Source organism: Vulpes lagopus, chromosome 17, assembly GCF_018345385.1.
Source record: "Vulpes lagopus strain Blue_001 chromosome 17, ASM1834538v1, whole genome shotgun sequence".
Classification (NCBI taxonomy): domain Eukaryota; kingdom Metazoa; phylum Chordata; class Mammalia; order Carnivora; family Canidae; genus Vulpes; species Vulpes lagopus.
In genome coordinates this window covers 9,782,573-9,798,114 of record NC_054840.1, presented here as the reverse complement: position 1 = coordinate 9,798,114, position 15,542 = coordinate 9,782,573, and the positions used below count along the sequence as shown (strand labels likewise).

The following is a 15,542-nucleotide window of genomic DNA, read 5'->3' as shown; positions in this document are numbered from 1 at the left end:
TCTATCTATCTATCTATCTATCTATCTATCTATCTATCTATCTATCTATCTATCTTCTTTATCCATTCATTGAGAAAGAGAGAGAGCAATCAAACCAAGAAGCAGACTCCTAACTACAGAGAACAAACTGATGATTACCAAAGGGGAGGTGGTGAGGGGATGAACGAAATAGCTGATGGGAATTAAGGAGTGCATTTGTTTGATGAGGACCAGGCAACATATAGAATAGTTGAATCACTATATTGACACTTGAAATTCATATAACACTGAATGCTAACTAACTAGAATTAAAAACAAAACAAAACAAACCATTAAGTTGAGATTAGTAAAATACTCAAAGCTCATTTCTGTCATGGTTATGGGAACTCTGTATCTTAAGTGGCCCCCAGAGAGGCACACACTATTCCCATTCTGTCTCTTGACCTTACTTCTGCACAGTCTGAATAATGCTGCTATGCCTGGGAGTTAGATGGCCCAGTTTTTTAGGAATACAGAGACTTTGATATCTAAGATAGAAATTTGGTATCAAAATATCTTAGACAAGATTGTTCTAATGTTATTTTTTTAAGATTTTATGTATTCATTCATGAGAGACACACAGAGAAGGGCAGAGACATAGGCAGAGGGAGAAGCAGGCTGTCTGCAGGGAGCTTGATGCAGGACTCAATTCCAGGACCCCAGGATCACGACCTGAGCCAAAGGCAGAGGCTCAACCACTCGGCCACCCAGGTGTCCCCATTCTAACATATTAATAATAATATTTTATGTAAGATTACTGATTTTGATTCATATAGACTTTATAAAACATAACCAGAAATATTAAATGAATACTTTCATTTATTAATAACTTTAATTATTCATTAATACAGACCTATATTAGTACAGATTGATACACATACAGTTAAAACAGAAAAAGAGATGTAGAGAATATTTGCAAGATGATGATATTTTGCCAATCTATTTTTCAGGAATCATCTTCCATTCTGAGGCTGTTCTTTTCAATCACAGTGAATCTAAATCTCTTCCCTTCATCTTTTGGGTGTCAGGATTTGTCACCCTTCCCATAAACAAAATTGATTCTGGGAAAAGAAAAAAAACAACTTGGAATTTCTGGTGAAAAAGTTGACAATAATTAGTCTTTCTGAATATTTTAACAAGTCATTTAGTCTTTCTTTCTGTAAAAGATAAATAGGCAACGTCTAACAGCAAAACCCTCTCCTTGGTCTAAAATACATAATTATATCATTATTAATCATTTTCTGGTAATTTATGAAGTAAATTAACACCAACAACAGCTTGTCACGGAAAATGCATTAGTCCTGTTTTTCATATAGGAAGGCAAAAATAAAGCAGCAGAGGGGTGTTCTTCTAAATATAGAGACTCAGGCAAACATAGCATAATGAAATGGTGATTAACATGGTGGAGTTTTAAATTTAAGGCATTAGCAGTCATCTTTTTATGCATGTAGCATAAGCCCTTAGGGTTAAGAGTGTAGCTTCTCAGATGTCCTCCTTCAGCTCTGAAGCAAAGCTTACTGAAAAAGACAATATTTTCTATTGCTAGTACTTTCAAATCCTCACTAAAGCGAAATTGTAATACAGCAGAAATGTAAACACCTGAATCCAGCCATTCTGTGTTTGTGAGTGAAAAGGAATTAGGAACTAGAGGACAAAACAGAAATAAAGGATGTGTCAAAATCCATTCACCTTTCTTTTCAACTAGGGTAAGAGAAGTGGCTTGAATGGGTTGATGCCAAGTATTGCCTTGACTTTTATGTTCCTTACAGATACATGAAATAAATGTGAATTTCAAAGTGATAAAATAAATTTTGTATAATTTTAAATCTAATGGAAATTATACTGAGATATATTTGAAAGAATTACTAGATATTATTATTAGATATTTCATTAACTCTTTACTGTTCAGTCCAAAGAGAGCCAGTAGCATGGAAATAGACATAATCTCTAGCAGTTTTTTTTTCTTTTGTGATTATAATCAATAATACTTCACCTCAAAAACCTCAAAATAATTCCAAGAAACAGAAAAATACTCCTGTTTTTTGGGTAGATGGGGACCCATAAACAACTTGCTCAGGATGTATATATTGTATTTTGTCACAATAGGAATTAGCAAGGACTGTTGTCTCTTTAGAATTTTATGGCATTAAATTGCTTATTGGAATTATTTGGCAAAATTTTAAAGTGACTTTTAGGGAAACTAAGCTCATAATTGAAGACAACAGTTTAAAATTGTAAATACCCAGAAGTGTAGGACGTTACATAAAAGCCATTTGTCCCAGCCTTTTCAATCTGTTTCTTTGACCAGGGAGTACTACGTTTTCAATGGAGTCCTTATGCAGTCATTAATCTACTCTCCACTAAAGTGGATGGATTAGTGCACTCTTCCTGGACATAACAGCAAAAGATGGAGAGGGAAGCTGAAGCAGAAATCATTATTGTTTCATTTTTCTCTATGTTCCCCCTTCTCAAAGAGGTGTCCTCTGTATTTAACCAACATATGTATATAGTATTCCAATCAGATAAAAGTAATTTTTACTTCCTAATATTAAAACACACTAGCATAACCAAAGCCAAGAGCCGAGAAGAAAGACTTCTCAATGGATACCCTGCTGTCTGCTTTTTCTTTCAAACTAAAACTAGAGTTTTAAACACAATATATATATTTTTGTTGTGTGTAGAGTACTGTCAGTTTCAGAATCATGATTCACTTTCTGAGAAATGGCACATTTCAGATAGCATCTGAAAGTCTCTAACACTGGCCTGCCCCCACGAAGAAAAAAATGTTCTTCATTTCCCTGGAAGTTCAGTTTAGTAAGAGCTTTGGGTGAATATACTGAATATAAAACTAACATGATAGAAAAATACAAAAAATGTTTGGATTTTGCCCAAGAGGACTATTTGACTGAAAGAAAATTTTAAATCTAGATAAAAATGGATTATACTAAATGTAAAACTATTCATCCTCTTACTTAAGAAATCATGAAAATAATATATTTTATGTAAAGCATGAGCCACTTAGTTTACTATGCTACGCTAAGGTACCATTTCTGTCAATCTCAAGGATTTCCTCGATTCATTTGTGAGAGAAAAATAAATAAATCACTGGATGTGTATTGTCTTAAGATAATGGCCCATTGTACATTTTATATGGGAACAATTTACAGATAAATGAGTAGCCATTCATTTTAAACAATACTTAAAGGGAGCAACTCTAGTTTAGAAAGTCTCATTACAATAAAGATCGTGAGACAGTAGAAATTGTCATTAAAGTCTGATAGTTAAGCATTATCACAAATAGATAAATAAATGGGTTATTTGGGGATGAGAATTTTCACTGCTGTTTAACTGATAGCAATTACATGGCCTTGGTCATCAACTCGGAAAATAGAGAGTCAAACATATTCTAAATGCTATTATTTCCTTGTGCATTGATGTCCAGTGAAGTTTCATTTCTTTCTATTCTCCATACTCGATAATTACATACTAATTGTAAGAAATTAAGAGTTATGTAAAGGTTAAGGATGTATAGATCAAATGGCACACTCAGAATATCTTTTAACATTGACACGTCCATCGTTGGAATTGAAGTCCTGTTAATGCAATCTCAGCAAACCTAAAACTATCTCATTATTTCCAAGACATAACTTTCAGAAGGGTCATTCCGCATTGGTTTCTTGTTGCCTAAAAAGAGATGGATATTTCCCTCAGGGGGCCAATAATATCAGTATCATTGGCTAATCTAATAGATTCAGATCTAAAATTAACTAGGTCTCTTTACCATGTAAACCAACTTATACAGAGAAACTTCTCCATTCTACTTCCTTCCTTCGGTCATTCCTTCATTTATAGTTATTGTTTATTCATAATGAATGTTACATGCCAGGCATAGCTTTACAGGCTTCATATATTCTTTTATTTAACTCTAGGTGATAAGTACTAATATCATGTTTAAATAGGAGGTAGAGAAAATATGGCTTAGGAAGTATAATTGACTTGTCTCACAACCATTAGGTAACACAGCTAGGTCTTGAGCCCCATCTGACACCCAAGTCCACACTGCCAGTCTCTAGGGATACTATTACTGTGTGCAGAGCACATGGCCAAGTACGCCACATGTTGCCTTTGTGTCAAATGCTGTCCAGTCTACTACTACCTCTACCTTTTGTAGCTAATTGCATCATCTTTCACGAACTGCCCAGACTGGAGACTCATATTTGACCTCTCCCTTCCGCTCAAAGCGTAAAGCTAGTCACTTATTCTTTTGGACTCTATCTCTGAAATCTTCACAACTGTTCAACTCTCAATTTCTACTCCTCTCGTGGCACCACAGAGAGTTGACTTCTGAGACTAACAGGCCCTATTTCCATTCTGCTACTTTCCAGCTGTATGAGCTTAGACAAATTATATAACCTCTCTCTGAGCTTCTATGTTGTTATTGGACAAATAGCTAACCTGTAGGGAATGGTGTTAGCTTTAGAGATAGGTATTTAAAATTGCTAACATATATAATAGCTGTGTTGGCAGCTATTACACATGGCCCGATTTTAGGCCCCTGTCACTTCTTAAAATGCAATGCCTGGTATAAAAGAGGCATTTGCCAAGTAGCCACTGAAAGAATAAATTGAAAAATCGAAATAGATTCAATAAATTGAACGAATAAATGATCTCAGATATTTAGATTACAAATAGCAGCTAGAACTAGGTCTGTTTGACTTAAGCAGTTTCCCCAGAGAATTCTAGAGAAGATACCTGTTGGGTTATTCTTCACAATAAACAGAAATGGATGGTTTGCTATAAATTGATTTTGAGCCAGACTCATGATTGCAGGGATGTGCATACCTATGAAATAGAGACAATAGTTATTTAGATGTTCACATTAAAGGATGAATAAAGAAAATATACCCAAAATACTTTTTGTAGACAAGAAAAGTCATTTTGTTTGAGGAGGTAACTTGTAGAAAAATAACCATTTTCAAAATACAGAGAAATCTGGAATAAATTTAAAAATCAAAGAGCAGAAGAACAAATATTGGATTATTCATGGAATACTTCTAACTTCACATTTATGCTCAATGAAGAAGAAAGCCAGATACTAGATTCAATTTAGTGAAAGCAGTTGAAAAATTTCTTCTTTTAAACAGTAATTTTCTGCTCACTTTTTATTTATATTATATGACTTATCCTTATAATGTTTCAACTATTAATTCTTAACCAGATTTGTTTGCACTTTATTTCTATTCTTCAGGCTTGTGGTAATTACATCTGAGTTCAGATTTATTTATTTTTTTAACTTTTCTGAAACTATTCTGTGGCCTCAGAGCTTTTAGGATTTGTGCTGTGAATGAATATAGGATTTTTTATGTGATTAGAAGAAGAGATTTTCTGCCTTAATAATTATTTACTATAATAATATATGTCATGTGGCTCCATTGTAGCATTTGTCAACATTTAAAGTGGGGTAAAAATTTAAATGATTTTTTTTCTTTTAAAATTAAATATTTCTGGGCAGCCCCAATGGAGCAGTGGTTTAGCACCACCTGCAGCCCAGGGCGTGATCCTGGAGACCCTGGATCGAGTCCCACATCAGGCCCTCTGTATGATGCCTGCTTCTCCCTCTGCTTGTGTCTCTGCCTCTCTCTCTCTCTCTCTCCGTCTCTATGAATAAATAAATAAAATCTTTAAAAAAAATTAAATATTTCTGTACTCAATTCAGATGTTTCCTTTACCAATAATGCAATGGTTTTGTACAATTATTTTCAGACTCATCAAAAAGTCATTTAAAAAATTGCAACAGAAGTGATCAGAACTGAAAAATAATGTTAGAGAAGGAAAAAAACCTGTCTTCTACACTCTTTGTTTGTGACGGGGGTATGCAAATTAAACTGAAAAAGACAGATTAACAGAAGAAAAGGTTTATTTTATATCCCCAGAGGAACTTCACAGAAAAAAAGTAAATACCCTGCAAAATGTTAGGCTTGACAGTTGATCTGGTTTATCTATCTTTTTAACAAAGGGTGGTAAATTGTGGAGAATAACTCCAAAAAAAAAAAAAAAAAAACAGGGTAGGGTGCTTCTGGGGCAATACATTATGGGGAGGTAAATATATAGGAAAAAATAATAGCAAGAGAGGGTTATTTCATAAGGTTTATTAAACAGACTCATTTCAGTGCCAACTATCATCTCTTGTGATAAAGGTTGTTCTCTGATTTGGGAGAGAGGAGGAAAGATACCTTTACAAAGGAAATTTATGCCCCGGTTTTAGGCAAATCGGGGGAGAGTAGAGAGAGCTCTTTTTTTCTGTGTTTTGTTTCTCCATTTTCTTCAGCTCTAAACAACCCTTCAGGCAAAGAGGTCTATTTTGGGGTGGCATATTCTGATCCCCTTCAGAATCAAGCATAATCTTGGTAGTGTAAAATGCATAGCAGTCTCCTACCTGCAAGATCAGGGCTACACTGCCCAAACTACAAGTGAATATAGACTTAGGTTTGAATTGATGAGAGAATGCAAAAAAAAAGTATAGTCTGTGTCATTCCTATTCTCACTTGGGTGAATACTTGAGATTTTTTTTTGTTCTTGAGCATCCTGAAAGTCAAAACACTCACACGGAAAACTATTCGGACATGTAATACACCAGTGTCACTGCTGATCCCTTAATGATTGTTACACCCTCTTAGAGAACCCTAGACTTAAATTAGAGGCAGTGGGTGATAGAAAGAGCTCTGAACTTGAAGTCCGAGAACCTGATTAGGGTTCAAACTCAGCTGTCAATTAATAGTATGACCGTAGGCAAACCATTTCATGTTGTGAGCCTCTTTCTTCACCGATGTAATGAGAGGATCAAAGAATGATCTATAAGGACTCTTAGATAAAAGCAGCTGGAAAATTTGTCTACATAGGCCAACAACTTCATCCAAAGCAATCTTTTTATTTCTCTAAGACTGAAATAGCCCATGCCCTCCAATCTCAGTTCCTTGAACACAGTAATGCCAAGGCCTTCAGGAGATGATAGAATGGTAGCAGGAGTCCAGTGTGACCCACCTACATGTCAAAATCCATTGGCGCTACATAGTATTATAAATTAACCAAGGAATTAATAACATGGGTACAAATTTATAGAAATTTATAAATATGACAACTTAAAGGATATCTTTTACATATTGACTAAACTCACAATAGTCTAAAGTATTAAAATAGACTTATGAGACATCCATTAAAGTTGTTTTTGCATTTCTAATTAAATTTTCTCCAATTATTTTTTGAGGATTACTTGTATGGAGCATAAATACTATTCAAAATGCCATTTTTTCAGGGAAATCTATCATGAAGGAGTGGTTCTCAAATTGTAATGTGTTCACAAATCATCCAGAGACTTCAGAAAACAGATTCTGATTAAGTAGGTCTAGAGTTGGCCCTGATAGTCTGTATTTCTAACAAGTTCCCAAGCAATGCTGATCCTTCTAGTCCATGCACTGTACTTGCAATAGCAAGGACAGGCACTGATTCTAAACTTTAGATGTACATTAAATTCACTTAGGAAAATGTAAGAAAATGCTAGAGTCTGGATTTCACCTCCAGAGATACTAATCTAATTAATTTACTAATTTAGTTTTGGGGGATAGACTGGACATAGGATTTTAAAAAGCTTTCCAGTTGATTCAAACAGGCAGCTAACTTTAAGAGCCACTGGTGTATAGGTAATGACAAATAAAAATATTAGAAAAGTAGGGACCTACTCGGTGTAATAGAAGAAGGAAATTAATTAATTGCTTAAAAGTAAGCATTCCTGAACAATAATGATTTCATGTTTGAGGATTAAGTTTCCCTCACAGGTCCTATCTCCTAATTGGCAGGTTAAATTCAATTTACAAATAAGCAAATATCATTATATGGGCCTCAACTCCTAATCAAATCCCCACCCTGGTCTTTTTTTTTATTATGCAGCAGCTGCAGAGACACAAACATAGCTTATACAACCAATTTCTCTTTTCTCCCTACAGTTTGCTGGACGGCAGGAGAGAAAAAGGAGATCAGAGTCCTGCAGAAATGCCAATGCCTTAATTCTGCACATTTCCCCTTAGTCATTCTTCTGGGTCGATCATGAAACCATTTGTCCTACCAGTTGCTGTTGCAGCTTCACTGCCATCTTCATTTATTTCAAAAAAAATGTGTTGCATGACCTGGGAAACAAACACTTCAGCTGAATCTGTTGGAAAATAGGAAAGTGTATTTAAGGATTAGAACTCAGACCCATCACTTATTGCATCCCATATTATATCACATTATCAAAAGAATAAAGAACAGAAAAAAAAAAAACAACAAATTCTTCCCAAGTTAGTTAATTTGCTAGAGGTGGAAGGTAGTTTAGCTCTTGCAGAAATGATACAGAGACCCATAGAGAGAGATCAAGTTTAGCCCGGATACAAAGGCAAAGATAGAAGGGGATAAGCCTCAAATCAGGTATCCCACTAAGTGAAATATCTGTATGGACAGAAGGTTTTGCCCCCCTTAGCTACAGTTCACAGACAAGATGAAAAAGGCTTTACAGATTTGAATTAATCCCACCTATGTATTCAACCTCAAAGCCAACTTGCCTTTCGAATTCTGTATTCAGTTTTGATCTGACTTTAAAACAAAATTTACTTTCTTTCAAGACTGGTGAGGCTATGAAAGTCTAAAGAGCTTTTTTGTCATCTGTTACAAAATCACTTCAGAGCCATGCTTTAAAACCTGTCAAATTTCTCAGTGGAAGATAGTGTCTTACAACATTCTGTTCCGGTGTGGATACAAGCTGAGAGAACATGCCCCTCTTCTCCCCTTGGTGGAACTGATGTGTGTGTGAAGCGTTTCTGATCCTGTGACCCGCAGGGATAGTCTTCTTGAGAAGGGGGAAGTGAAGCCATGAGTTCAGAAGCCATCAGCCATTCCCGCTGTGTCAGGACCACTTAGATCTGACAGTGTTCCTCAAAGAGACAACGGAAGCATGGTCTTGGGTTCAGTGGTGGCCAGAAAGTAGAGGAAGGACGATGGGCCTTGAAACTTGAAGAGGAAGGAGAAAAAGGAGCTTTGTTTCTCTTGGGAGAGAAGCCTGATGTGATCAGACGGCTCCACCAAAACCACCAGATTTACAAGGATCCGGGTAGCAATACCTTATAGCAAAGGGGACCCAGGTCTGGCAGCTGACCGACCAGTAAAGCCCATCAGGCAAGATAAAGAGATGTCATAGAAGAGACTTTTGCACAAAAAATGGCTTCCTAAAAATAAATTCCAAATTGCTTGTCATCACTCTATCTGGGCCCCTGAATACCTCTTATCTGCATCTGTTACCCTCCTCTCCTCATCTAGTAGCTCCAGCTCATCATCAAGCACCAAGGCCGTAGCCCTAACTCTCCTTCTACTTAAAACCCCCTTCCCCAGAACCTTCCCTGACTGGCTCTGTCGTTCTTTAGGTCCCAACAAAAATGTTACTTCCCACCCTAATTCTGCCTTCATCTGACCTAATCGCCATTTATTCCATGATGCTATTTTAGTTAATTTACAGCATCCATCACCTCAGCATTTCATTAACTAATTGCTTATTAATTATTCATCAGCAGATGTATTCTTCACTAGAAGCAGAACTTCGTCCATTTTATGCATCCCTACAGAACTGCCTGGCATGTGGTTGGCTTACAACAAATATTATCAAACAAATAAACCATGGGTATGAGTTTGTCCAATGATAGAAACATATAAGATGGAGAAGAGGGGACATACACATCTTGAAATATAAGAGAATGATCTGGTACAAGATCAGGCAAGTAAGCACGCTCTTTCCTGAGGGCTGCCTAGAGTAAATCAGGATTCACATATGGAAGCCAGAGAAGATGACCTAGAGACCCATATCAAGCCATGAGTAAAGAACAAAAAGCACGTTGGGTGCAGCGGAGAATTTCACCCAGTTTAGCACTGGTACCAGGTCAAGTGACTCCATGGCCCTCAGATTAAGTCTCTGGTCTCATGTATCCTGTCTTACCACAAATAAAGCCTGATTTTGGGAAAAGAATAGGACCTGACAAAGAATAGATGAGAACAAGGAAACTAGACTCCATAAAGTCACTGATTTCTTCACGTTTGTAATAATTTTCCTCCTTTTCTATGAAAATTCCAAGAATGTCTCTGTCAACTTAAGAGCACAAGAAGCCTTCTACAGCTTTGCTAGAAGATGTCCAAGTAAATAGTAATGTGCCATTGTGCCACTTGGCTTTTTGGTGTTTTTGTTTTTGTTTTTTACCATTTACTTAGTATCTATTATGTGCCAGATGTTGAACAAAGTGGTTTACATACATTCTTTCATTTATTTTCACCATTATGATGTATTATCTCATTTTACAAATTAGAAAGTTGAGGCTCAGGCAGCTTAAAGGTTTTACTAAAGGTAACACAAGAAGTAATAGCACTGTGAAGTCAAATATTCATCTCCAAGTTTCCGAAAGTGACTTCCAGAAAACATTTCATTCAAAGCTTGTGAATTAGGTAAGTGTAAGATGGTAGGTCTGGTGTAAATATCCCACAGCACTAGTGTCAGACTGGCTCACGGTAGCTTTAGTGAATGTTTACTGCAGAAGTGAGAAGTGGGGAGAGCAGGGAACTTACTGTTCTCCTAATGACCAGATATAGCGCCAGTGATGGCTCTGGCTATTTTATTTCCGGCAGTAAATTAGAACCAAAGTAGTGAAAGCAACTCAAATCGGCAACTCTCCCAGGAGGGAAAGAGCAGAAAAGGTTGGATGTTTGTTTTTCTCTGTTTAAAGTCATTCTCTTGCACAAATCCTTTTAGAAAGCATTTTGGAGGTATTTTCATGATAAATCTGCCTATAAGAGGAGATTTTATAGAAGTCACAAATTGTTGGGAATTCGTACATTGAGTGGCTGTTGGAAATGTCTGATGTACAGCAAGTGAGCTTCTGAAAGCCAGAAAGAAGGCTAAGGGGAAGAGGTGCTTGAAAAACGGTTGGGTCTAGTTGAGGTTGGTGAGGTGGCTGTGTCCAGGGCACACGTAGATAGCCTGTCGTGGCAGTATCTAACGTTGACGGCCTCATTCCTGATTGCTGATGACATTGTCAGAGAAGTCAGATCTGTCAGTGTGAGAACAAGTAGCTAAATTATGTGTGAAGCTAATAATGAACATCTGTCACCAGGGTACCCCACCCACCTCCTCCACCAAGAAAGCTCATTCATTCTATTCATTTACGCACGTAATTGATGAGTGAATGAATTAATGAATACTTCTCCAAAGCTCAGATATTTACATAGGAATACACAATATTTCCATGTTATGATACAAAACCCCATCAGACAGACAGGCTTGTCTTTTTTTTTTTTTTTTTTTTTTTTTTTTTTGGTCTTTTAATAAAACAGAGAACTGAATTTAAAAGAGAGTGAAAAAAAACTTGGGGTGAATTGGTGAATTGGCCCTCTTTGTCTTTAGTTAGATAGTTTTATTATTTTATTATTCTTTATCTTTAGTTAGATATTTTTGAACCACTGGTACTGCCAAGACAAGAAAAAAAAATAAAATAAAAGATTGTCTAGGGCTTTGTTGTGTGAGTGAGCGTCTTAGCCATGTGCCGTTTCCCAGGTGTGAGTTAGCATAAAAGCTCCATCTCCTCAGATGTGTTGTTAGTCTCAAGCTAAATCTGCAAGCTGTGGCATTACAATTTCTACATTGTGTTCGTCATCCAGCAGCTTGTGGATGCCTATTTCATGGGCTCCAATATTACCAAATTAACATTTGCAAATTGGTTTATAAGAGTTTTATTAGCTCCGTGTAGAGGAGCGTCTCAAAGTCGTAATTCCCATTATTCAGATAAGGAAATCCAAACAGGGCTGAAATAAAAGCCCATATAATACTTTACCTACATAGTTTTATTACAAGCATGGTTAGAAGGCTTATCTAACATTCTGAAATGCTTTCTGACTTTCATCAAGGAAAATGACTTAAATGCAAAATAAAGTGCTTGTTTACAGACAGCGCAACATGACTGTGACATTTAGTCACTGTGTGTGTATGTATTTTCTGGGGCCAAATGCTCTTTCAGATCAGTCCGTTAACAGTTACTAAGAAAGCATATTAACATAATAATATAAGAATTATTTATCACACTACCTGTTATTCCAGAAAGGTCACAGCCACCACTAAATATCTCGGTCATATTCAAAGAATACAAAGCTTCTTTGAAGTCTAATTTTTGTTCTACTTTAAATCTGTTAAAAAAAAATGAAGAGGAAAAGTCTTGAAAAACTGTATAACATATGCTACCAAAATGTTTTCTACAAAATGGATGACTTGGAAGAGATTATAATGTGAAATCTTTTGTTTTCATTAGACCAATTACATTTCCCCCAGCTCCACTGAGCAGTTTCTGAAGTTGCTAATAACTGGCTTCCCAGATAAATGGTTGGTGGGAAGGGGGAAGAAAATACTACATTTTTTGAAGTTATAATTATCTAACAAAACAGGGTGAGAGTTCTAAGTTTTCAATTGCTTGGCTCCTTCCCTAGAAAAGTAAAGTTTCCCTCCAGCAACTGTATGCACTCTGTTTTTCACACCATCAAAAATGGTCCCTGGCATACTTCCAAAATACTATGGAAGGAGAAGAGGAGCCACCACCCTTGGATTGTTGGCTACTGAAGCACAGAGAGACATTAATAATCTATTATCCTTCCCATCCATTGTCACAAGTGATGTGACTTCCTTCAATTTATGGACACACCTAATATCTTCCCAAAAGGTTCTGTAAAAGGGGTAAGATATAGAAAGGGAACTAAATGTCTTTAAATAAAATAAAAGATAGGGCAGCCCGGGTGGCTCAGTGGCTCCTTCAGCCCAGGGCCTGATCCTGGAGACCCGGGATCGAGTCCTGTGTCGGGCTCCCTGCATGGAGCCTGCTTCTCCCTCTGCCTGTGTCTCTGCCTCTCTCTCTCTCTCTCTCTCTCTCTCTCTCTCTGTGTCTCTCATGAATAAATAAATAAAATCTTAAAAAAAAAATAGAGTCATTACCAAAAATGAACTCTATTTAAAAAAATATATTAAAAATTATAGGAGGGGGAAAAATTGCTGGCCACTACTTCCTATGCAGGGCCCTAAGTTAGCACTGTAGGTTCCATTGAAATCATGAAACCTCAATTTGCCTGACGTGAAGACTTTAACCAAAGAATCTCAGAGTCTCACAGGCTGATCTATGATTCCAAGTTAACAGAACACTGACTCTCACTTTACCATTTCACTAAAAAAGAAGAAAAAAAGAAAAGCTAATACTTCCTGAGTCTATAGAAGCCAGAAACATCGATGTGCATTTTAAAACCAGGTTGGACCTTTATGAAAGAAAAGAGCAAGGAATTCTGTATATTTCTTCCATCAGTGAAATTCCAGGACAAGTCCTGCCTAAGGAGCTCGGCCTGAACTGATGAGCCTTTGCCCCTGTGCTCTCCAGTTTGGATACAGGCAAGGCTGGTCGAGAACAGGATCCTTGCTTAGCTAATGGGCAGACCCATACCCAGGGCTGGAAATCAGCTTAAGCAATCAGTCCAATTAGATTACTGTTTTAGTTGCCAAATACTGAACAAGTTTTTTAATTATAATTCTTCAGAAAAATGAACATGCTATGGCAGAAATGTACAGGGCCTGAATTATATCTTGGTAAAATATTATGTTCTTTTGGAAAATATTAACTTATGCAGAGCCCCAAGGGTGGCCACAACATGGGCATTAAAATCTACTGATAATGAAAATAGCTTGTTTTATACCACTGTTTTCAACTTCTTTCTTTCCACTTCCAGCTAAGAAAGATAATATGCAGCCTGATGGTTTTGAAATCTTTTCATTTTTTTTCCTGTTTTTATAACCACACTCCTTTTAACAACTAAATGGAGTGTAGGCATCTAAAACGTGGAAAATAAATGTTCTAGTTCACCTAAAAACTGACTATTTTTAGCATAATAGTTTTAGGATAATGGCAAGAATCCTGCAAGACTTATTACAACTTTTAATAATGCCTAATTATTGGTGGAGAGTCATTTAAGCTACAGTCCTGCTCATAATATAGTCCAATGAAACCTACAGCAATAGAAACTTATTCAACCATTTAATAAAAGTATAATCTACAGCCAATTACTAATTATCCATAATTACTGGAGTCATGAATAGCCAGGTGTGAAGCAGCACTTCCATGTGTTAGACACTTAATAGAGATTACAGTTTCTAATCTTCACAAAAACCTGAGGAAGTTAGCATTATTCCCATTAATTAAGAAGGTGGAGGATTGAAGAGGTTGATTTCCAGTCTCAAGTTTAAGATAAACCACAAAGCTGGTATTTAAACTCAGGTCCATTCCAAGTCAATGTGCTAACCCACATTGCCTTCTAATCAAAATATAATTTGAAATCATAATCTCAATAAATATATATGCAGTGTTAATTATGTGCCTCTTGCAAATTATGTGAGTCTTAATGTTTATTTTAGATGTGGTTCATTTCCCCCTTTTCTTGACCCTCATCTAAAATTGTCAAAAGAATACATCTAAAGATAAAAGAATAAGCAGCAAAAAGACTGAATAGACAATTAACAAGTAATCATAAAATGAGTGTTTTTGCATATGTAAACATTAACTTTTGTCAAATTACTGCCATACAGAACCACTGGGCTTAAAGGGGCTCAGCACAGACAACAGGTGCAGAAAATGAAGAAAGCAATTCAGAATTTCCATTTTTTTAAAGATTTTATTTATTTATTCATGAGAGACACACACACACACACAGAGGCAGAGACACAGGCAGAGGGAGAAGAAGGCTCCACGCAGGGAGCCAAACGTGGGACTCGATCCCAGGTCTCCAGAATCACGCCCTGGGCCAAAGGCAGCACTAAACCACTGAGCCACCCAGGCTGCCCTAGAATTTCCATTTTAATATGAATCCACTCCTGGTCTGCAGGCCCTATTGTGGATTGGTGGTGTCCCTTCCTTCCCCCTTATACTAAAGACTCTTGTTTATCGACAAAAAGTCTTGGATGGGTCTCCTTGGGGTCCCTATCCTTAATACTTAGAATCCCGGTTTTGATACAGTGGGCTTGAGTCATCCTTGAAATGTTCAGGTTTAGAGCCAACCAAACCAAATCTTAGGTCTGCCCATGAGGATAAAAATGTGACACAATCCTTGACAGTGGCGGACCTAGACTATTATATGAGTACATGGTAGTTTTTGTCACTTTCTGACCAATCACCTAGACTGTGTGTGTGTGTGTGTGTGTGTGTGTGTGTGTGTGTGTGTATCTATGTAGGAAAAACTCTGTTAGCCTCATGGGGTGAACTAAAAATGCTTTCTGTCACATACAAAACATATCTGGACACTGTTTAATGTAAACTCGATTCCAATTTGGATCAGTATCCAATAGGTTAAAGCACGCGAACATTTTGTAATCCCTCCAGCAGCTGGTCATGGCATTTCTATTCTCATAATCAGCTTCATTTACCACTTACTCTCACCCA

General features: G+C 36.7%; 1 protein-coding gene across 1 annotated transcript in view; it reads right to left on the bottom strand.

The window, feature by feature from the left end:
- Window positions 1-1,002: 1,002 nt before the first annotated feature.
- WDR49 (WD repeat domain 49) overlaps window positions 1,003-15,542 on the bottom strand; it is a 161,194-nt gene continuing 146,654 nt past the window's right edge. Inside the window, exons 17-20 of the mRNA XM_041731884.1 lie at window positions 12,167-12,264; window positions 8,138-8,224; window positions 4,771-4,860; window positions 1,003-1,079 (exon numbers count right to left, since the gene is read on the bottom strand). Coding sequence (XP_041587818.1) covers window positions 1,003-1,079; window positions 4,771-4,860; window positions 8,138-8,224; window positions 12,167-12,264 — 352 coding nt within the window. The remainder of the gene's footprint in view (window positions 1,080-4,770; window positions 4,861-8,137; window positions 8,225-12,166; window positions 12,265-15,542) is intronic.